Genomic DNA, 23,859 nt, shown 5'->3' with positions numbered 1-23,859 from the left:
AAAGCATGTTTTATATATACATGGCCTTTATACAAAGAGAAATTTACCTAGTTATAAAATGTTATTGTATATAGTCACAAGTCTCCTATGCATACAAACTACAGGCATGTTAACATATAGGATTACTCTTATTTTCTCCCATTTTTTTGTGAAAGAAAAAAGACAAATGGGGACTTTAAATTATCTTCCCTACCCAGGAAGAATTCAGTGAGACTGGTCATATCTTAATGAGCCCTTTTTATACCAGGTATAATGCAATTCAGTTCAACCTAGAGCAAGCACTTTAATCTGCATTATAATATCAGACTGAATTTTAAATTCCGGAACTAAAAGGAAAAACTTTTTAATTCAGTGTTGCTCAGAGTCACAGAAGAGAAATAAAACTGGTCTCACTTTCCACATCTCATTGTTTGCATTTCCTGATTCTACAGAACTTTTAATTTTGTAATTTCCCTCCGTTTCTTTCTGTTCTGAACCTCTCCAAAAGTCTTTAATGGTAGCTAAGTGAAGGTTTCCAGTCATATTTAAAAAAAACAAAAAACAAAAAAAAACCTCTTCCCCTGGAATGAGAGAAGAATATTTGCCTAAGCAAGTAGGTAAGTTAGATAGATCAAGCTTTAAGCTTCATATTATGAAGTAATAAAATAAGAATTACTCTTACTTACTCTAGAATTAGCTGCTAAATATCAGTATTTTCGAAATATTTTCTGTTTTTATATAGGTTTAAAAGGAAATGAGATAGTAGTTAAGAAAACATAATGCTATGCTTATATTTTAGAAATCCCATTACAGATGTGAAATGTTGAAGTGAACACTCTGCCATACATAGTGCTGAAAAATTTTATGGGATAAAAGAAAAAGGTCAAATCTTGGCCCTAGAAAAAATGACAAAATGCACCTCTCTCCTCTCCTTAACCTGTACCAAAAAAAATTGCTTTTGTCTCCCTTATCCTGTGTTCTCCCTGTCCCTAATCTTTAACCTGTGTCCCTCTGCCCTGTCTTTAAATCTTAACCCACCATAAAACCCTAAAAACCTTATTCTGGACCATAAAGAATTCCTTTTGTCTCCCTCATCCTATGTCATAAAATCCTTTCTAGTCCTATCCTTAATCTTTAACCCTCATAAAAAACTCTAAAACTACATTATCATTCTGAAACCTCTATATAAGCCTGGTTTCCCAAATATCTGTGCTCCAATTAGCTTCTTGCTAACAAGGCCTGTGTGCTTTCATGTACTACAGCTCCCACTGGCTACCAAAAACAACTAAGTGAATTCTTTTACACTTGCATGGCTCTTCCAAATCTGACCTCAACAATATCACAGTGTCAGTTAGGTCCATGTGCATGCTCCATATTCCATCTAAGTCATCTACAATACACAAATGCAAAGTAATACTGTGCTTACCACAGTTCCTAGCAAGTAACAATTTACTGACTTCAATTCAATTGCTTCTAACTTGCCCAACCCATCTGATGGAGGAGACACTAATGAGCAATGTCAAAGTCAAAGAAGCCTAAGAAGAGATTTTTAAAAGGCGCTGCATAATCAACAAATGAAGGGGGGGGGGGGGGTCAGGGTGGAGAATCACCTGTAAATAATTAAGAATTAGCTCTACTAGAGTCAGACTACAAGGGAACTTAGAGGCCATCTAGGGCAACTTCCTCATTTGACAAAGGAGAACACAAAGATGCCAAGAAGTTAAATGAGTTGCCTAAGGTTGTCAATAAGCAATCACAACTTCACAAAACTTATGTGAAAACTAGGTTTATTACAAGAGAAATGAACATGCATGTGGAACCCAAAGAGTTCACAACCCATATGGAAGTTTGCATATTTATACCAGTGGGACAAAGGAAGGAGGAGAAAACACAAATCTCCACCTAATGGGGCATGGTATAAGAGGGGAAAAACTGAAGTAAAGGTGGGTAAAGGAAAAAAACCCTCCCAAAGGGGAGGAGCAAGGCAATGGGAAAAGCCATTTCCTTGACATTTCCCTTGGGAAATGCTGGACTATGAAGCTAGGATGGTCAACTTATCTACAAGGGTCCCAGTTGCACAAGCAGTTTCTCAGTCTAGCTCAGAACTACTGGCACCTGTCTTGACTCCCAAGGACACACAGGGAGTCTAATTTGGGATGCAAACAATAAATTATGTCAGCTGGGGGGCAGGGCTTCATTCTTGACACATTCAGGAACTCCTCTGAGCACAGAGTCACTAAAAGAGGAATTTATAAATTACGGCCGATTTTCAACTATTACAATCAATTTGGGGATCGTCACGTCTCTTCCACTAATAAAATCCTTCCCATTAGGTGTATCTCCAAGATATTTCATGTGAGTGAAACAGTGGGCAGAAGATAGAGTAGTGGGAAAAATCCACCTTATAACAAACGGTTTTAGAAAGAAGGATTCAGGAAAACAAAGTTATATCCAAATGTCCCACCAAGCAGCATTTCATTCACCCAGTTTTGGTGAATTTTCTCTGCGTCCTGAACATGTTTTTGTCTCCCTCATCTAAGCAAAAGTTACTGTCTATACTAAGAGACTTTGATCTAGTGTTATATGAATTGGAAGCAAGAAGAGAAGATGATGCAAGTTGCAGATAAGCTATTTACAAGTCTTTAGTCTTGGTATCAATTGTTATTACCCTTCAATTCCCTTCAAAGATCCCAAATACTGAAATAAAATTCAGCTGACCGCCCCCCCAAAAAAAAGGAAAAATCCAGATGCTAACAAGAAATACTTGTACTATATTACCCTGCCCTCTCACCTATACTGGATTTGCAAACTTTTTTTTTTTTACTTCAAGATTCACTATGTAGATCTCCCCTTCCAGGTAATCATAAGAAATATGATTACTGTAATTGTTGTCAACTAATAAAATGTCAAATTATAAATTAATAATAAATTCTATGACTGTGGTATTATTTAGGAAATCAAACTGCAATGGCCAGAAGTAATATTTTATAAGCATGAGCTGGGATAACACATAGAATTGAAGAAGATTCGAATTTAAAGTAACTTAAGAAAACATCTAGTCTAGCCTCCCTCGGTATTTAACAGAAGAAACCGAGGCCCAGAAAGAAGCAACTCATTCAAGGTCACATTGAAATAATACCAAAATAAGCTTATAACTAAATATAGGTATCAAGCATGATGGTGGGTAGTAAGTGCTGAAAACTGAGTTCTTAAAGGTTAAGGTTATTTTGTGTATTAGGAAGCTTTTCTAAGGAGGTTAATGGTAAATTACTATTTTTAAGAAAAAAAATGTTAGCAAATACAGAAGATTATGCTTCTGTGTGCTTTTCCACACCTTACCTCTGTACCCTTCCACAAATTTCTTTTAAAAAAATTCCTTCCCGGGAGCCAAAATGGTGGAGAAAGGCAGGGACTCACCTGAGCTCCCCCCTCAACCCTTCAAACACCTTTAAATAATGTCTCAGAATAAATTCTGGAGCAGCAGAACCCACAAAAGGAAGGGGTAAAACAATTTACCAGCCCAAGACAACTCAGAAAGTCAGCAGGAAAACACTTGTCGCTCTGGGGTAAGAGTGGAGCACAGTCCAGTGCAGGCTGTGCCAGGGCAGATGGGGCCCAAGAAAAACAGAAGGAGGTCTTGGTGGTGACTGAATCAGTGGCAGCAGTGGTGGTTTCCAGACCTCTCAGACCTCAGATGGTAAAGGGGTCAGACAACTGGTCAAAAGGAGATTATAGGGGTCTCTTTGCTGGCACCAGGGAAAGAACTCTGTTACATTACCCATACTTGGATCTGGGTCACAGTCCTGGTTCTCAGTCTTAGGGCAAGGAAAAGCACCAGCACCCCAGAGCTGGTGGCTGTAGGGGAGCTGGGACCCTGGTCACAGTTCTAGAGTGGAAAAGAGTGCTTATGGTCACTCACAGACCAGAGCACAGTACAGAAGAGTAGTAAACACACCTCTCCCTAGCTCATACCACTTTGAAAGAACCAAAAACTTACAGGTTCGCAGAATTACTTCCGAAAAAAGCTGCACAAAAAACCTGAAGGTTGGGACAGTTGTCCCCTCCACCCCGGAAGCAGAGACCCATTTTAACATAGTTACAAGTCAAGAAATAGGCTGGAAAATGAACAAACAGCAGGAAAAGATCCTGACTACAGAAAGTTACTATGGTAATGGGGAAGATCAAAACACAAACTCAGAAGAAGACAACAAAGTCAAAACTCCTCCATCCAAACACTTAAAAAAATAAATGAACTGGTCCCAGGCCCATGAGAGAGCTCAAAAAGGATTTTAAAAATCAAGAGAGGCAGAGGAAAAATTGGGAGGAGAAATGAGAGTGACATAAGAAAAAAAAGAAAAAAGAACTAACGACTTGGTAAAGGAGGCACAAAAAATACTGAAGAAAACAACACCTTAAAAAATAGAATAGGCCAAATGGTAAAAGAGGCAGAAAAATCCAACGAAGAGAAGAATGCCTTGAAAAGCAGAATTGGTCAAATGAAAAAAGATATACAAAACATCTACTAAAGAAAAGAACTCCTTAAAGCGCAGAAATGGTCAAATAGAAAAGGAGATATAAAAGCTCACTGAAGAAAACAATTCCTTAAAAATTAGAATTGGGTAAGTAGAAGCTAATGACTTCGTGAGATATCAAGAAACAAAATCAAAAGCAAGAAAAAAACATAGAAGAAAATGTGAAATATCTCATTGGAAAAATAAGTGACCTGGAAAATAGATCCAGGAGAGATAATTTAAGAATTATTGGAATACCTGAAAGCCGCAATTAAAAAAAATAACCTAGACATTACCTTTCAAGATATTATCAAAGAAAACTGCCCTGATATCCTAGAACCAAAAATTGAAAGAATCTACTGATCATCTCCTGAAACAGGTGATCCCAAAAAGATCCCGGAAAGATCCCAAAACAAAAAGTCCCAGGAATATTACAGCCAAATTCCAGAGCTCCCAGGTCAAGGAGAAAATACTGCAAGCAGCCAGAAAGAAACAATTCAAATATCATGGAGCCACAGTCAAGGTAACACAAGATTTAGCAGTTTCTACATTAAAGGATCGGAGGGATTGGAATATGATATTCCAGAGGGCAAAAGAGCTAGGGTTACAAGCAAGAATCACCTACCCAGCAAAACTGAGTATAATCCTTCGGGAGAAAAAATAAACATTCAATTAATTAAAGGACTTTCAAGTACTCCTGATGGAAAAGACCAGAGCTGAATAGAAAATTTGACTTTCAAATATAAGATGCAAAAGAAGTATAAAAGGTAAACCGGAAAGAGAAATCATAAGAGATTCAATAAGGTTAAACTGTTTACATTACTACTTGGAAAACTATATTTTTAACTCCTAAAAACTTTCTTTTCATTAGGGCAATTAGGAGCATACATAGATAAAGGGCATGGATGTGAGTTGAATATAATGGGCTGATTATTCAAAAAATAAAATAAAATTAAGGAATGACAAAGAAGAATGCACTAGGAGAAGAAGAAAAGGAGAGGTAGTATTGGGCAAATTATCTGACATAAAAGAGGCATGAAAGAGTTTTCACAATGAAGGATAAGAGGGGGGATGTGGGAGGCAGGAGCGCACGAACCTTACTCTCATTGGAATTGGCTCAAAGAGGGAATAACACATACTCAGCTGGGTGTAGAAATCTATCTTACCATATAGGAAAGAAGGAGGGGAAGGGGGTAAGAGAAGGAAGGGGGAGATGGTAGAAGTGAGGGCAGACTGAGGGAGGTAAAAGTCAAAAGCAAAACACTTTTGAGAATGAACAGGATGAAAGGAGAAAGAGAGTAAAATAAACGGGGGAAAATAGGATGGAGAGAAATAGTAATCATTACTATGAAAAAAATTTTAAGCAAGTTTCTCTGATAAAGACCTCGATGCTCAAATATAAAGAGAACTGAGTCAAATTTATAGAAATAAGAACCACTTCTCAACTGATAAATGGTCAAAGTATGTGAACAAGCAGTTTTCAAACAAAGTTATCAAAGCTATCTATAGTCATGTGAGAAAAATGCTCTAAATTACTACTGATGAGAGAAATGCAAATTAAAGCAACTCTGAGGTAGCGCCTCATACTTATCAGATTGGCTAACATGATAGGAAAGAAAAATGATAAATGTTGGAGGGGATGTGAGAAAATTAAAACACTAGTGCACTGTTCATGAAGTTGTATAATGATTCAACCATTCTGGAAAGCAATTTGGAACTACATCCAAAGGACTATAAAAGCATGTGTGCCCTTTAACTCAGCAATACCACTACTAGGTCTGTATCCCAAAGAGATCAAAGAAAAAGGAAAGGGATCTATATGTACAAAAATATTTATAGCAGTTCTTTTTGTGGTAGCAAAGAATTGAAAATCAAGGGGATGCCCATCAATTGGGGAACGGCTGAACGAAGTGTTGTATATGATTGTGATGAAATAATATTTTGCTATAAAAAATGACAAGCAGGATGCTCTCTGATAAACCTCGAAATATTAACATGCAAAGTGAAATCAGCAGAACCAGGAGAACATTGTACACAGCAACAGCAATACTGTACAATGATCAACCGTTAATGACAGATATTCTCAGCAATACAACGATCCAAGACATTCTGAAGGACTTATGATGAAAGGTGCTATCCATTTCTAGAGAAAGAAATGGTAGAACCTGATCGAAGGATACTTCTTTACTTTCTTTAATTTTCTTGAGGGTTTTTTTTTTGGTCTGTGTTTTTTTTCACAGTATAATTTACATGGAAATGTGTTTTCCATGACTACACATGTATAACCTATGACAAATTTGCTTGCCTTCCCAATGAGGGGGAGGGAAGAGAGAGAAAAAATTTAAAACCCAAAATTCGGAGAGAAAAAAAAGAATGTTAAAATTGTTTTTATAGGTAACTGGAGGAAAAAATAAAATATTAAATTTTTTAAAGAATTGATAAAAAAAAATTCCTTCCAAAAAAACTTTAGACAAAAAAATTTAATTTAAAAATTAGAGAACAAACTTCTCTAAAATTACAAAAATACTGCATACTAAAGTTATCAGATCTAAAAAGGATTTTTAGGAAATAGAACACAGTATCACAAAATATTGAATGTTATATTAGAAAAGAACCTTAGAACACAGAATGTCAAAGCTGGAAGGGAATTTAGAGAACATCTGATCTACCTCATCCCAAATTCCCATTCATTTTACAACGGAGGAAACTAAGGCCTAGGGAATGACTGGCCCAAACTTGTGCAGATAGTGAGTGGCACAGCTAAGATCTGAATCTAAGACTATCCCACAATCTTGTAACTTAACCAAGGTCACACAGCAAAATGGGATAAGAACTCGTGTCTTTTATATGAACCAATGCAGAATGAAACAAGGAGAACCAGGAAAATAATATATACAATGACTATCACAATACAAATGGAAGCAACACAGCAACAACAATAATCCCTGAATGCTGTATAATTATAATTATTAAGAAGCTTGACTTAGAGAACAGTAAAATGCTGCCCCCTAACTTCTTTTTAGGAGTGAGGGACTCTATTGCATATTCTTTCAGGTTCCATCGATATTTAACTTGGTTTGTTGAATGACTTTTGTTTCTCTCTTTTTTATTCTTTATTATAGTTTGCTAGGTTCAGTAGAAGGGAGCAATATATTCAGAAATAGTTGACGTAAAAACAACATTTATTAATACAATTATATATGTATTTGCCAAAAAAAAACCTCACGTCTTCCAACTCTCAAGTCAGTACTCATTCTATTATATCATTTCAAAAATGACAATTAAAAAATCTCAAACCACTTCAAACTTTGTAGCTAGGTAGTCATTCACCATAATAAAGGGCCAGCATTTTAACGGAAAAGACGAAGAACATATGAAACAGATTTGGAGGGAGGCAAATTTTAAAAGTTTATGTTTTAAGATAGCAATGGAAAGGGGGAGGGTATCAAACTAAATTAAATCTGTCTAGGAGAAAACCTCAGAATGTGCTCATTTCTCTGAATCAATGGCAAACTGAACATGAGACCATCAAAGAGAAATGTCAAGGCAGGTTTACAGGGATTAAAAAACTTGAGAAATACAATCTCTTTGCCGAGTGCTACAGATAGTTTTCAGATGTCACCACAAAATGACTATCTGCCCCACGGTCTCAATTGCTACATTCTAGAGTGTTTTAGTCTGAAAGCACTCTTCAATGTTTAACACATGGGCATTAACCCAAATGTAGGATGTTGTAGCAGAAAGAACAGTGAACTTGGAGTTGGAAGACCTGGGATTGAATGAGTTCCATTTGCTGTGTGACCCTGTTTAAGTTAACTTTTCTGAGCTTGTTTCCCTGTCTATAAAAATGAAAAGACTAGATTCTATCATTTCCAAAGTCTGTTCCAATTCTAACATTCTGTGAATATTTGTAAAAATATAGTGTGACCAATTCTTAATTATGATACTAATCCTGGCCAACCATTCTGCACTCTTTGTCAGGAGAATAGGCAAAATGTAAAAGATTCAGATGGACCATATTTACCCTTGCCCTTTTTCCCTTTCCTAATTCCTTCCCTGTTCACACAGAGGTTTCTCTAAATCTTACCCAGGTAGACTCCTTCAAATAGTGCAACAGATCTGTGATTTCATCAGTGGGATTACTCTTTCCACCAATACAATTAGCAACCCTTCCAAATGTTAGTAGGCAGGTTCATGAACTGCTGAAGCTGAAAAAAGTTCATCTTCTGATGGCCAATATTCTGGTGATGAGTCTCTCTAGACTCAGCTAACCTGGTCTTTCTATAACAGACACACAGTTCATCCCTGTGTACTTAAAGTCTTCAGCCAGGGAGGTCCTGTCAGAGCTTACTCTCTGCTGGCCTGGCCTCTGGGAACCCACCAGGGTCATTTTCATAACAAGAATGAGAATAATTTAGTGGAGAGCCAGAGGGACAAAGGATTAAAAGGTGGGTTGTGGGGAGAAAACAGCTAGTCCACACCTGTCGCAATCCACTGGGTCTAGCTGCTTCTAATCCACTAAATCTGCCTTCCTCTTACTTCCCCTGAGCTGGAGGTGCAGGAGATGAGGCTGTTACCTAAAACCCTGTGGGAAGACTGGAGAAGGGAGTTAGGCCTAAAACAACGGCCTACATCCTTCCCCACCCAAACACTTCCCCCAACCCAAAGGCCTCCAAATCTGAAATGTGAAAAGAAAATTCTAAATTTCAACATTACCTATCACTTATAAATCATTTCTCTCCTACTTCCTAACTTTCTCTCACAGACAACCTAGTTTAAAGTATTTTTTTATGCAAAACATCAACGTACTTAAGAGAAAAAGTGTTAAAACATAGGGGCAATTAACATTGCCACTGACTGAGGTATAACTCTTAGTGAGACCCTACCTTCTGCGTGTTAGAGGTAAGAATTTTAAAGACAGATGAAGTTTTGTAAGGTTAACAGAAAGACACTCAGATTCCTATATAATCACACTCTACCCACTTGATCATGCTCAACAAATATTTGTTGAGTGAATAAATTAATATAAAAATAGCCCTTAAAGTTAAATTAATAATGCCATGAAGTGCCTTCCTCTTCTTGCCCCCCACCCCCCCCTTTCTTCTGAGAGTGGGTCTCCCTCTCATACAAGGAGGAAGTACAACAGCTACTCAAAAGGCCAGATCCCACTGGTGACCAGCACAGAAATTTTGACCTGTTTCATTTCCAGCCTGGGCTAGTTCACCTCTTAAGCCAACTTAGTATGCTCCCCCCACCAAAAATACCTTCCCGGGGTTCACGACTTTGCCAGACTTAGTGTGAACACCCAATCAGCTTAAGCTCTAGTGTAAGTTATTGAGGACTCCTGAGCTTGAACAATCCACCAGCCTTCCCCTCAACAGCAAGGATTATTGGGCCACCACACCTGACCTTCTTTCCTTTTTCAAAAGGACAAAAACCAGATGTTAAAATTATCATGAGATGTCTGACTTCTATCTCCTAATAACAAGTGTGTAAAAAGAGAAGGCAAAGCACTCCCATACTTTTCTCCTGTGTACACTCGGGCTCTTCGGTGGAGAGAGTAGTTTTTCATATTGGCTCCTTTCCTGAGGGGATCATCAAGAGGTGACTGGTATGGAGCATCCTCCAGAGGATTCCAGTAGCTCTGTTCACACATACCCCTTAACAAAATTTCTGCTAACTGCCTGGCTATCGTCTGTGGATGAAACAGAAAACAAACATTGGTAATTCTACACTGACATTTTGGCTTACAACAGAAACTTGCTCCTAATAACAGTGACAGTGTTACAGTTTAAAAAGCACTTTAAATACGTCATTCCATTTGCTCTTAACAACCCATAGGAAATGGATAGTGCCAAGTATTATTCCCAGTGCACAGGTGAGAAAACTAAGTCTCATAAAGGTTAACTTATAATGTAGAATGTTAAGCTCCCTGAAGGCAGGGACTATTTTGGTTTTTGTCTTTGTATTCCAGGCACTTAGCATAGTGCTAAACAGAACAGGTGCTTAACAACTGCTTGTTGAATTGAACTGCATTGAACTGCCCAAAGCCACACAGCCAGTGACAAAGCCAGGACAGACTACAGATCCTTTTTGGTTGCCCAGTGGGCTCCCAATAATTTTTTTTTTGTAATAATAGTATCACCAGGCTTCTATTGATCCAATCAGTGATTGCTTTTATAAAGATAGTTCTGGAATGGAATTGGTCATCACCATTAAGTGGACTTGTACCTTTTAACATTTTAAGCATAACACAGCACAAAACCCAACAAGAGTTCCCACTGCACTGGCTGGAAAATCCATCAAAAGCTCAGAGGGATCATCACAACCTGATACCTACTTTTTAAGACACAATGGAGGATTTTCACCATTGCTGTTCTCACTTATCCCTGAATAAGCTGATGCTCCTTCTTCCTACTATCACTCCATACATTTGAGGGCATTGTTTGAACCTTACATAACTTATTTATAATAAATGAAATAAAAAAGTTTCCAAGTTCGTTTCTCAAGCTATCGACAAATGAGAAGGGAAATGCAAGTGTTTTCTCATCAAGTACAAACGAAAGTGTTGCCAAATTAACCTCCTTTATGCACAGTCAGGGTGAGCTTATTACCTCTACTCAGAAATCCTCAGCGGCTTTCTGTGCCTACTAGATAATGTTCAGACTACTTGTTTGGCAATCAAGGCCCTTCACAATGTAGCACCATCCATTCCCTGAGTTATTTCACATTATTCTCTATATTTGTCCCTCAAATATTCTGTGCTTTCCCACCTCTGACAATGTATTCACACACACTCCTGCCTAGACTAACCTCTAGCCCTAGCGCCTAGTGCATTCTAACCCATTCTTTAAAGCCCAGCTCAGACCCCTCTTCCAGAAAGATTTTCCTGATATCCTGTAAATAACAATCAATTTTCTTTCAACAAACACGTATTAAGCACCTATTATGTACAAGGCACCTTGATAGGTGATATGGATACAACGACAAAATGAAAAATGACAGTCTCATAGCACTTTGCTTTGTACTTCTCAAATGTGCTTCCCATGTATTATTTTGTTTCACATACCAAAGGAGTGAGGGAAAAACCTTAGACCTCATTAATACTAAAAAAAATGCAAGAAAAAGAACATGAAAAACTACCATCCTATATGTCTGTTCTCCCATGTTACCGGATCTTTATGAGAGAAATCTATAAATGAACTGAGGGCATTCTCAATGAAGGTAGTAATGGGGAACAAGCAGGCTTTCACAAGAAATAGACAATAGTGGACCACATTACCGAGGAGATACCACAATGTCTCTTCTACAGTAACCTATTTCAATAGTCCGGATGAAAAGTAATAAGCCCTTGGTGGCAGTGTGAGTAGGAAGAAAGAGAAATATGTGAGAGAAACTGCAGATGTAGAATCCATAGGACCTTGTCACACTGGTTTCAGAATAAGAGTCAAAGATGATGTCATGGTTTTGAAGCTGCTACCCATGAGAAGGGTGACAGAAGCAGAGGAAGGTTGAGGGATAAAGATAATGGATTCTATTTTTGTCATGTTGACTTCTAAGTGCTAAAGGGAAAGTCTTCACCATGAAGAGATCATAGGATCAGAGTTTTAAAACGAGTAAGGTCTTTAGAGGTCATCTATGCCATTTCCCTCATTTTACGGATGGAAAAAAACTGAGGTCCTGTGCTTTAGGTATATCCATTTGGCAGCTATATGGAAGAGGGATTAGAATTAAGAGAGACTAGAGGCAAGAAGAGCAATTAGGAGACTATCATAGAGTTTCTCTGATAAAGGTCTCATTTCCATAATATATAAGGAACTGTTTCAATTTATAAGAATAAGAGCCATTTCCCAAGTAATAAATGATTAAAGGATAGGAATAGGCAGTTCTCAATGGAAGAAACAAGACTATCTATAGCCCAATGAAAAAATGCTCCAAATCATTACTAAAGTGAGAAATGCAAATTAAAGAAATTCTGAAATGCCACTCGACACACTTCAGATTGGCAAAGATGACAAACAAGAAAAATGATAAATCTAAGAGGGGATGGGTGAAAACAATTTGGTGGATCTGGGAATGGATATAACCATTCTGGAAAGCAATTTGGAATCATACAAAAAAGTTAATAAAAAGTGCATGTTATTTGACCCAGCAATACCACTGCTAGGCCTAAACTCCCAAAAGATAAAAGAAATAGGAAAAGAGCTCATATGTACAAAAATATTTGTAGCAGCTCTTCCTGAGGTGACAAAAAAACTGGAAACTAAAGGTATATTCATCATTTGAAGACTGGCTGAAAAAGTTGTGGAATGTGAATATAAAAAATATTTTTGTAACTTAAGAAATAAGGAGACATGAATTCAAAGAGGAAAAGATTTATATGAATTAATGTTGAGTGAGGTCAGCAGAACCAGAAGAACAAATTATACCGTAACGCCAATATCATAAAAATGAACAATTGTAAGACTTTTACAAACTGACAGAGAGGAAAGGGAACAAGAATTTATTAAGTGCCTACTATATGCCAGGCATGTGCTAAGCACTTTACAAATATTATCTCTCTGACTGTCACAAAAACCTTACCTGTGAGTACTCCTCACATAGGTACTACTATAAGCTCCATTTTATAATTGAGGAAACTGAGGTGGACAGAGGTTACCTTACTTGACCACAGTCACACGCCTAGTAAGTATTTGAGGCCACATTTGAACTCAAGATTTCCTGACTCCAGGCCGAGCACTCTATCCACTGTGCCATCTGGTTGCATAGGCAAATACTTTATATAATAAGAGAAACACTGTAAAGACAATTTTGAAAGCCTTAAGAACTATACTCAACACAATAATGATCCATGATCCCAAAGAATTAATGATGAAAAAACACTATCAACCTCCTGATAGAGAGGTGAGAGAGAGGTGATACAGGATACAGACTGTCATATATACATACTTATTTGTATACAGCTAATGAGGGAATGTGCTTTGCTTGACTATACAAGGAATTTGTCTTTCTTTTCTTTTTGTCCCATTGGGTAGGGGTAGCAGAGAGCATATACAGATATCTGTTCATCAAAAAAGATTTTTAAAAAATAAAGTTTAGGGGGTTGCTACAGATATGGAATGTTGCCTGCACTTTCAGATAAAGTCACTATATTGTTAGTTTTGCTTAACTATTTTACTTCGCTACAATAGGCATCTCATTGAGTGGGAGTAATTCACAAATGTCTGCAATGCAAAATAAACATATCAATAAAACTTTTAAAAAAGCAAAGAAAAGAAAACTGAGGCCCAAAGATTACATGTTTTGCCCAAGGTCACACCATCACTAAGTGTTAGAGCTAAAATTTGAACCCAAGTCCTATGATGCAAAAGCCAATGCTCTTTCCACTGTCTTATGCTGCAGTGTCCAGCAGGCAGCTGGACATATGGACTGATGCTCAAGGAAGAAATACTAGTTGGACACACAGATATAAAAGTCATCCCCATTGAAGCAATAACTGAAGCCACGTCAATAGATGATATTTTAAGGGTAAGGAATATAAAAAGAAAAGAGGGTTTGGAGCATAACTCTACTGGGCACTCACATATAAATGAATCGATGAGAAAGATTAACCAGTGAAAGCCTGAGAAAGAAAAATGTGATGGGCAGAAAGCAAACTAGGAGAGAGTAGTGTCACACAAGCCAACAAAGAAGGGAGAGGATACTGAGAAGTAAGAGGTGGTCACAGCATCAAATGCTACAAAAAGCTCAAAGAGACTGGGACTCAAGCACACAGGAGAGAGTCAATAAATACTGTTTTAATTAATGAATAAACATGAGTATTTCTTCCCTCTTGAGGTCCTTAAAAGTTATTCATTGTTAAAATACTTAAATGGATCTTACCTTCCCACTCTTGACTATTGGCTCATTCAGAGAAGGACCACATCCTTCAATTTTCTTTGCAAACACAGTAGCTAACACAGTGCCAGGCCCAGGGTATTTGTGGACTGACTAACACATCACTTCAGCCTCTGATACAGCATATTCTACACAGTAGGCATGATGAGATCATGCTGTGTAGTGGAAAAAGCAATAGACTTGGAGTCAGAAGACCTGGGTTCAAGTTCTATCTTTGTCACTCACTAGCTGATGATGCCGAGAACCACTCTAAATTTTTGAGCTTCCGTTTACTCACCTGTAAAATGGAGATAATAATACTTTTACTTACTACTTCACAGGGTTGTTGTAAAAAAAAAAACCTCTTCATAAACCACAATGGGTTATAAAAATGGGAGCTATTGTTGTCTCCAATTCTTGGCTGGAGACTCCCTTCACAGCTCCAGACCAGAATCCCTCCACATCTTTGATGGCTGAGATTCTTGTGCACATCCTTCTTTTAATCTTCCATATGGTATCCACCCAATGTACAGAATGTTTGAAATGAAAAGGCCTTTGGAGACCATCCGTCCAAGGCCTTCATCACTTTACAGATGAGGGAACTAAGGTCTCCAAGCAGAAACTCTACTGGGCACTGAAGACTTTAGAAGACTTTATAGGGATTATCATGATAGAAAATTAAGGGATGATATGAGAGAGCTACTTTCAAGTATCTGAAAGGTTAGATGGGAAATAGTTAAATAGAATAAGTTACACAGACTTGTTCTCCTTGGTTCCAGAAGGGGAAACCAGGACAATGATTAGTACTTGTAGGGAGGCAGATTTAGACTCAATATAAGGAAAAAAACTTCTTAATAATTAAAAGTATCCAAAAGTGGAATAAGCTGCCTGAGAAAACAGTGGTTCTCAAGTAAAGGGTGGATGACTGCTTATTGATATGTTGTAGAAGGGATTTTCTGTCATTATAGTTTAAATTAAATTGTCTGAGATCCTTCCCAACTCTGAGAATCTGGGATTCTGCGACAGACAATAAGTCGACAGATCCCTAACTCTGCTTCCTACGGTTCTTTTGATGCTGGTAGGCATCATTATTCTTAGAGGCACTCTCAACAAAAGCTTGCTAGATTTAATTTAGTTTAATTTACCATCACATTTTTTCCTACACCATGAGAGAGGAGAAAATGTTATCATTAAAACACCGGGCAATGGAGCCATATGGACAATCAACCCAAGACTCTTTAACAAAGGAATAAAGACTGTATGCAACACTGAGAGCTTCAAGTCAGCAATTTCACAGTGACTTCTAATTTTTGTCCTGCTTGAATTTGTTTTGTGGATCTATGTTGATAAGACCAATTTTACTTCACAATTCAAATCCTACTCATCAAGCTAACCCTTTAAGACATTTTATCTTCTCAAGCTATGAGGGTCACAGCATAACTACTAGACTGAATTATTATTTTTTTAAATTATCCTTTTTATGAATACCTTTTGTTTTTGAATCCCCTTCATTTCCAAATATATCCCTCTCACATAAAACCCTGCAATGAAGATTTTTAAAAGTATTTGCTCATGTACCAAATACATACTAAGCCACTACTACTGTATGTCCAAGGCAGTAAGCTAGAACACTCCCTAAAAGCCAGAATTTCATTTCTCTCTAGTCCATACAAGAGGCTGATTTTCTATGCAAATGAGTTTTCTAATAATAAAAATATTCTAAAAGAGGATTATCTTTAGGTTTCCATCAATTTGAAATCTTTTAAAATACCACATGGAAACTTAAATGCAACCAAATCACTGGCTTAGTGGTTTCTGATAACCACTAGGTAGTGACAAAGTTTCTTCTATCATTTCTAAGTAAGTCCCAATAGCTTTTAAATATCTATAAAATTTTAAAAGTAAATGCATACTTGCTAGCCCCTACAGAGGTCTTTGCTAAGATATGATACAAATGCAATTTTGAGAAACTAAACAGTTCCCACACTGTTTTCCTTAAACTTTCTGTTACAGCTCCATTCTAATCTCATTTCAGTCATATAAACTAACGACTTCCCCTGAAAGCTGAGGCCAGCAGAGGATAACCTCTTCTCACTAACCAAAGAACAAATACTAAGAGATAAAAAATCTCCCACAGGCTGTACCCAATAGCTACTGGGAGATTTCAAAGGTTCTAAGAACTTCTACCTGATGTGTTTTCCTCATCTCCCACTAAACAGACTATCTCCTCACTGCACTCCGCCCCTCCGCCCCTCTGCCCAGCCCCAGGGAGCCCACTGGTCCTCGTGCTTGCCTTGATAAAGAGAGGAAGAGCTCCAAGAGATGCTGTCACCCAAATGCTGGGGCGTTAACTCACCTTTTTATACCCGTGTCACCTTTAAGTTGTAGTTGACAATAAAGGGAAAATCAGAAGAAGAGCCAGGAGACTAGAGTTGAAGCCTCAGTCCTCCACTAACTGACCAACTAACTTTTTCTCTTTGGGACTTAGTTCCCTTATCTATTAAATAAAGAGTTGGACTGAATCAATCAGTGCTTCCCAAATGCTAGTCTGCAGACCCATTCACAAGCCTAAGGCAAAATTTTCACTAGTCCACAAAACTTTTCCTCTCAACACCTTCACCCGAGTATGAGCTTAATAAAACGACTCCTTCACTTTCTCTTTTTCTTTGATCTTACTCGTCTCATCTCCATCTTCTTTTCTCCTCGGCTCTGGGTCCATGTCCCAGAACTGCTGAAAACTGACACACTGACACTGTGAAGAGCCCAGAGATTAGTGGGAGACCACCAAGATATTTTACTGATCCAAAGTCCCATTTGGGAAACCCTGGAATAGCTTTATTTCTAAGGTCCTTTCCTCTCTAACATTCGGTGTCTCTAAGGTTCACCACAAATAAGCACAACAACCAATGTAAAAACTGTAGGAGGTTCCATATATCACATGTTTCATAGTTGTAAAGTGCTCTAAATACTGCATAGTAATGATCTCATTTGATTGAAAAACCCTATGAATAAGGTAGCACAAGAGTGATCACCCACATTTTTGAGCTGGTTAAATGTCTACACCACAAAGCCTGTAACAGAGTTCAGAGCATTTTCTATTATATCACACCTATACATAACTGGGGTAACTAGTGGCACAGTGGACAGAGTGCTGGGCCAAAGTAAGGAAGACTCATCTTCCTGATTTCAAATCTGGCCTCAGACACTTACTAGCTGTGTGACCCTGGGCAAGTCACTTAACCCTGTTTGCCTCAGTTTCCTCATCTGTAAAATGATCAGGAGAAAAAATGGCAACCCACTCCGGTATCTGCCAAGAAAACTCCAAATGGGATCATGAAGAGTCAGACACAACTAAAAAACCACTGAACAACATACATAACCTAGAAAGTGGTTTTAAAAGGTAGGAAGATCAGACCTAAGTTGATACATGAAAAAGAAGCATTTTTTTTTTCTAAAGGAGCTTCTGCTCTGGCAAAATCCCACCCTAAGGAAAGCAATGAAGACTCAATTTGTAGTTATTCGTTAATTCATCTTTAAAATAGCATAGTACTGTCATAGGTGATGTTCAAAAATGGCCTAACATTTGCCTGACAGTCCAAGGACCTGCCCAATGTTTTACATCAGTCAAAACACCAGTAAATACAGGACCAGAGGTATGAACAATTTAATCAAAGTCAATTACAGTAAATGAACAACAAGATAGCACAGGAGCTATTCATATCTGAAGTAGAATTTGGATTTCTAACAAACAATGATTAAAGGTTATTTAATGTTAACCAATTCATTCTGATTTTGGCCTGCTATCAAAAAGAGTTCCTGAATACACTTAGCTTTTCTGTGTTGACCCTATAAAAGTCTCTCTCCTCAACTAAAACGATCAATACAATTTCCTCCCATTATTTGCTTACTTCTAAGCTAAACTATTTCCTATCAAACCCTCAAAGAGGCAAATGAAATTGAGAAGAAAAAAAGAATTACAAGTCCTTTAGACTGGAATGGGAAACATTTGCCAAACCAGGTTTGAAATCAGTAGCCAGAAAATATCCTTGGTAGGACTCAATTCATCCTTCAAGTACAAAAAAAGTAATTCATTTACCCTAATGAAATAATAATAATGTGGGTCATGATTATGTTCCATATTTAACCAGTTCTTAAGACCTGGGTTTTCATTCTCCTTTTTAAAAAGCTATAAAAAACATTTGCCATTTTAATAATGAATGGAAATCTTTGAAGGCCTTTACACATTGATCAAGTAAGAAATTTTAAGGAATATACTGGGGGAAATAAATTTAAGAGAAAAAGAACACATGGGAACAAGGTTTACCCATATATGTGCTGTTCTTTCTATTTATTTTTAAAGAATCTTTCCTAATTGAAGTGTTCTATCAGAACTTCTTAACAAAAATAAATGTTACGAAGCAAGTATTTACTACATAGAATGACAGCTCAATGCAACAAACATTTATTGCTGCTGTGTGCAAGCCACTGCGTTACATGTTAAGAGAAATACAAAGAGGGATAAGACACAGTCCCCACCCTCATAGAGTTTATAACAAAGTATTTTATACACATTGCCCCATTTGATCTTCATAAAACTCTTGTGAAGTAAGTAGTAGAAATATGGTTGTACTGATTCTCTACTGCTGCTAATAACTGTGAGGTTGCTGGTGCTGCTTCACATCTATACAGTGATTTCACATTTAGAAAGCACTTTCTGAGGCCCAGACCAATAAAGTAACTTCAAAATGGAAACAGAAAAGCAGTGGCCGAATCAAATATGCTGACTCCAAATACAGTACACAAATGTAATTATAAAGCAGAGTGCCAAAGTGAAAAAGAAGTTCAAAGTGATATGAGCCTTCACCAAAGAGGAGGATATTTAGGCTCATCTACGCCCCTCCCAGCCCTCCAGTAAAGACTGCATCAAGCACCAAAGGTTGTCTGGCCCCTTCCTAAGACTCTCTAGGCAATGAAATTCTGCAAGCTCCCCCTGAAACCCACTTCATGCTGAGAACTTCTGAGTGATGCCTCCTCACCTAACACTCTTGTGTTGCAGTTAAAGGATTCATGATAGGTCTGTGAAGAAGGTAGAAGATGTCCTAGATGGTGAGAGGAAAAACCAGACATTTCAATCTACTCATATTGGTTTAAGTCTATTATGCGCTATTATCAACTGGTACAACTTTCAAGGAACAGAAGCCAACACAGACCAGGAGCTACTGGCAAGATAAACCTAGAGAATTCTCATTCATTTTTTTTTTTTTACACCAGAGAGGAAACTAAGGGCTCAAAAAAAGTAAGAGAGAGAATAAATGAATGGATAGGTGAGCCAAGCAACATCATATTTTAAACCATATTCATGTTTCTGTGCCACTAATTATAAAAACAAATAAATCAGTAAAACTTCACAATGATCCTCCAGAGGCAACATGCTGATGCTAAATTTGATCACTCCCATTTGGTTACATATATAAAGATATAAATACATATATAGTTATAGATATAGATAGATACACACTTATAGTTCAATAGTCTGTGAAAACTGTATACACACATTTATATAAATTTATTATCTAAGAATATACAAATATCTCATGTGTACTAGCTCTGTCTATACACACACATACACACACACAGGCACGCATGCACATACACATACACAGACTTTTGGACTGTTAAGTACTAGGTAAATATGTGAATACTATATACATATGCAGTATTCACAGACTACTGAACTCTAAATGTGTACATGTAAAATATACATGTGTGTATATATATATGTGCATGTACACACACACACACACACACACACACACACACACACAGAGTTTTTGCAGATTATTGAACTATAAATTCCATGAGGGTAAAGGAGAGCGTTTCATCTAAACTTTGTATCCCTTCTGGGTAAGTACTCATAAGTAGGTACTAAATGTTTATTATCTCAGGTGTTCTGAACATAATAGGTACTTAATGTCTGTTGAATAAATTCACACACATTAGAACCCCTTTAAATATACTGATGTCTCAGGACAGAACTAATACTGACCCTACAAACAAACTCTCTCATATTAGCTTTTCACTGAGTCTAGTTGCTTTATATTTGAGCTTACTTGGGGATACATGCAAATCTATGTCATAACAAACTGTATGCTACATATTTTATATCTAACCCCTACTGATTTTCAACAAGCCAAACTTACCATTCGCAGGTTTTGTGTGGTTCTTGTTTCAACAGCTCTTAGAATCTCTCTAAATCTACCGACTCCTCTCGTCAAGTTCCTGTATGCACACAGAATTTGATAGGGTTTCCATCTGGTGTGTATTATTATTAAACAATTGTAGATTCACATTTAAACACAATTTGCCTAAGTAAAAGCTGTTAACCAAAGTCTAAGCAAGCAGTTTTCCTGTGCAAACTATTCATTTTTATTAAAATGTTCCCACTGAAAATAATGATCTAAGGCTAGCAGTCTCATGTTTTGAAACTTCAGTGCAGATAACCAAAGGAAATATGCAGAATTAAATCAAAACCTAAAAACCAGTGCCAATTGAGGCAGTTACACAAGGTTCCCCAGGATGTCTCCACACTTACCTTTCCATGGTACAATATTTTTCCTGTAGCTCTACTGGAAGTTAGTTACACCTGCCTCACTCTTTAAATGTTACTAAGTGGCTACATGAGCCAAAAAGAACACAAGATTACAGATAAAGTGTGTGGGCAGAAGATTCAATAGTAGATATATGGCAGCATAAAAATAGTCTGAGATGCATAAAAAGTCAGGGCTCTAGCTAAGGAAATACTCCCCCACTTCATCAGGGCATTGCCCTTCAGAGCAAACATCTTACCAACGAGCAATGACAAGGGTTTACACCGAATCAAATCTAAACTTTTCTGTCTGGCTTAAAGCTCTTCACAACCTGGCCCCCTACTACTATTCCAGACTTCTTACAGATCCCCCTCCTCCCAAGAACCACCATCTTTGTTCAACACAAGATACTCCACCTCCCATCCATGCCCATGCCTGTGTACTAGCTGTCCCCAGTGGCTAGAATGCTCATCTTCTCAACGCCACCTCTTACAATTCATATTTCCTTAAAGATTCAGCTCAAATTTCACTTTCTGCATGAGGTCTTTTTTTTTTAAGTCCATCCTCTTTATTCCCCCACCACACACACATACACAGTTGCCAGTGCCTTCTCCTACATCTTTTATCTTCCTTACGTATATATGTATGTGTGTGTGTTGTCTAATCCCTCAGAAAGTAAACTCCTTGAGGTCAGGCATTATATCCCTTTTGTCTTTGTAGACCTAGGTGAGTAAGAAATGCTTGTTGATTGAATAATTAGATCAAAGGTCTCTTTGCAAAATCTAGTAAAATAAACAGGGGGTACAATAATTGAGAGCAGAACAAATCCCATTTCAAATGAAATACACACTCCATGTAAACAACTCCAAGTGACTCATTTTGTTAAAAGTCAAAATTGTGATTTTTCTTCCAACATCATACCATATAAACAGGTTACAAATATAAACCACGACTGGCTTGTTCTCCTTTTCCTACAACTCTAAGAAGGGCCATTTCGACTGGCATCATGTTCTAGGCCTTTCCTTTGCACTGAATATAGCCACAGTATATGTTGTAATCTCATAATGTATATAACCTGCTCATAAGGACAGAACACTTTTCAATTAACCACAGAGCAGGTCAAACAGTGCAAACCCTAATAGCTAAACCTCTGCCATCCATGGCAGATGCCCTCTGTCCACATGATACCTGAAACCAAATGAAGATATTAAATTTCACCTGAATGCAAGTTATTGACATTGATATGTGGAACTATGAGATCTCAGACTCCTATCTTTTTCAAAAGATGTACAGAATAACAACTTTAAAAACAACCCTTGATCACTACAGGTACAAAACCACTCTCATTCCCCTCTCATCCACATATGATACTGGATTAAAACCTTCAAAGTAGCATAAAAATAAACATAGACCCAGAGCAGATCTAAAGCAAATCTGGGGGGGAAAAAGAGCTAAAAGGAAATCAGTCTGTGAAAGTCTGGGACACTCTTTTTATGCTGCTATTCATTTCTAACTTCTTTTTCACTTGGTTTTCATGATGGCATATATAGGGAATCAAGCCGAATTGATAATGGTTGGTGTCTTAAGCAAACTACAAGGGTCAAAAGAAAAAACCACATTAAGAAGTGAGTTTGTTGGGGCAGCTAGGTGGTGCAGTGAATACAGCACTGGCCCTGAAGTTAGGAGGACCTAAGTTCAAATCTGGCCTCAGACACGTAACACTTGACACTTACTAGCTGTGTGACCCTGAGCAAGTCACTTAACCCCAACTGCCTTAAAAAAAAAAAAAGTAAGTTTGTTAAAAGAGGGTGGTAACAAGATAACAGAATGAATTCAAGTCTTATGTTGGAAAAGATGGGTGTTTTGCAAAACTGCTTTACTAGAAACGAAGTAGGATCTTCAGCAGAAACAAAAGGACATAGGAGTTGGAACTGGAAAGGTTTGCTTCAAATTTAACCCCCCATAGTTTATATTATAATCTCTATATGCAGCCTAAGGTACCTGAGAATTAGCTACAAAATTGCAATCAGGAATTCACATATAAAATTTCCCCAAGATGATCATATCCTAATCCATCAAATATTTAAGTATAAAATGTCAAAGTTTAAAAGTAGTCTCAGTTCTAATCTAGTTCAATCCTTCTATTTTACAAATGGAGAAACTGAGGTCCAGAGAAAACTAGCCAGAATAAAGAAGATCATAGTACCGCTGTATTCTGGCCTAGTCAGACCACCTTTGGAGTATTATGATATGAAAGTAATTAATGCCCAATTTTAGGAGGATATTAACAAACTGAAGTGTGACCTAAGGAGAATAACAAAAATTGTGAGGTGATTTAAAGTCATGCCATAACATGGATCTATTGAAATCGAAGGAAATGAGGATGTGTAATCTGGAGCAGAGAAGACACAGTAGGACTATGAGGTAGTATCATACAGTAGAAAGAACACTGGATTAGGAATCAGAAGATCTAGGTTCAATTCCCAACTCTGCAGCTGAGTACCTATGTGATCTTGGGCAAATCACTTGTTCTCTCTTAGGCCTCAGTTTCTTTATCTGTAAAATGAGGAGACAGCCTCAATGACCCCTAAGTCCCTTCAAGCTCTAATCCTATGATTACCACCTTCAAACAAGTAAAAGGTATATATAGGAAAAGGAATAGATTTGTTCTTCATTCAAGACAGCAGACCAAGGCCAAAATGTCTACAAGTAAAAGGGGTGTAAATTCCACCTCAATAACTGGAAGAACATCTTAGCAATTACTGGAATGGTTTGATTCAGATAATAAGCTTTCCATTGTAAGAGGTGTTCAGGTAGAGGCTACACGAACACTTGGCTTGGGATATTATGGAGGAGACTGATGCTTCAGTAAGGGTGGATCTGATGGCGCCATTGGTTCCTTCCAA

General features: G+C 37.5%; 1 protein-coding gene across 4 annotated transcripts in view; it reads right to left on the bottom strand.

The window, feature by feature from the left end:
- Positions 1-23,859, bottom strand: part of TTC7B (tetratricopeptide repeat domain 7B) — a 313,914-nt gene that overhangs the window by 183,852 nt on the left and 106,203 nt on the right. For 3 of the 4 annotated variants that reach the window (XM_027844965.1, XM_027844967.1, XM_027844968.1), the window contains 2 exons: positions 20,567-20,645; positions 10,013-10,185 (listed from right to left, as the gene is read on the bottom strand). The exons of the other annotated variant lie outside the window; for it this stretch is intronic. In XM_027844965.1, coding sequence (XP_027700766.1) covers positions 10,013-10,185; positions 20,567-20,645 — 252 coding nt within the window. The remainder of the gene's footprint in view (positions 1-10,012; positions 10,186-20,566; positions 20,646-23,859) is intronic. 4 annotated transcript variants of the gene reach the window in all.

Source organism: Vombatus ursinus, unplaced genomic scaffold (assembly GCF_900497805.2).
Source record: "Vombatus ursinus unplaced genomic scaffold, bare-nosed wombat genome assembly UNPS02014945.1, whole genome shotgun sequence".
NCBI classification, from domain to species: domain Eukaryota; kingdom Metazoa; phylum Chordata; class Mammalia; order Diprotodontia; family Vombatidae; genus Vombatus; species Vombatus ursinus.
The sequence above is the reverse complement of the archived record's forward strand: the minus strand, read 5'-3'. Positions and strand labels throughout refer to the sequence as shown.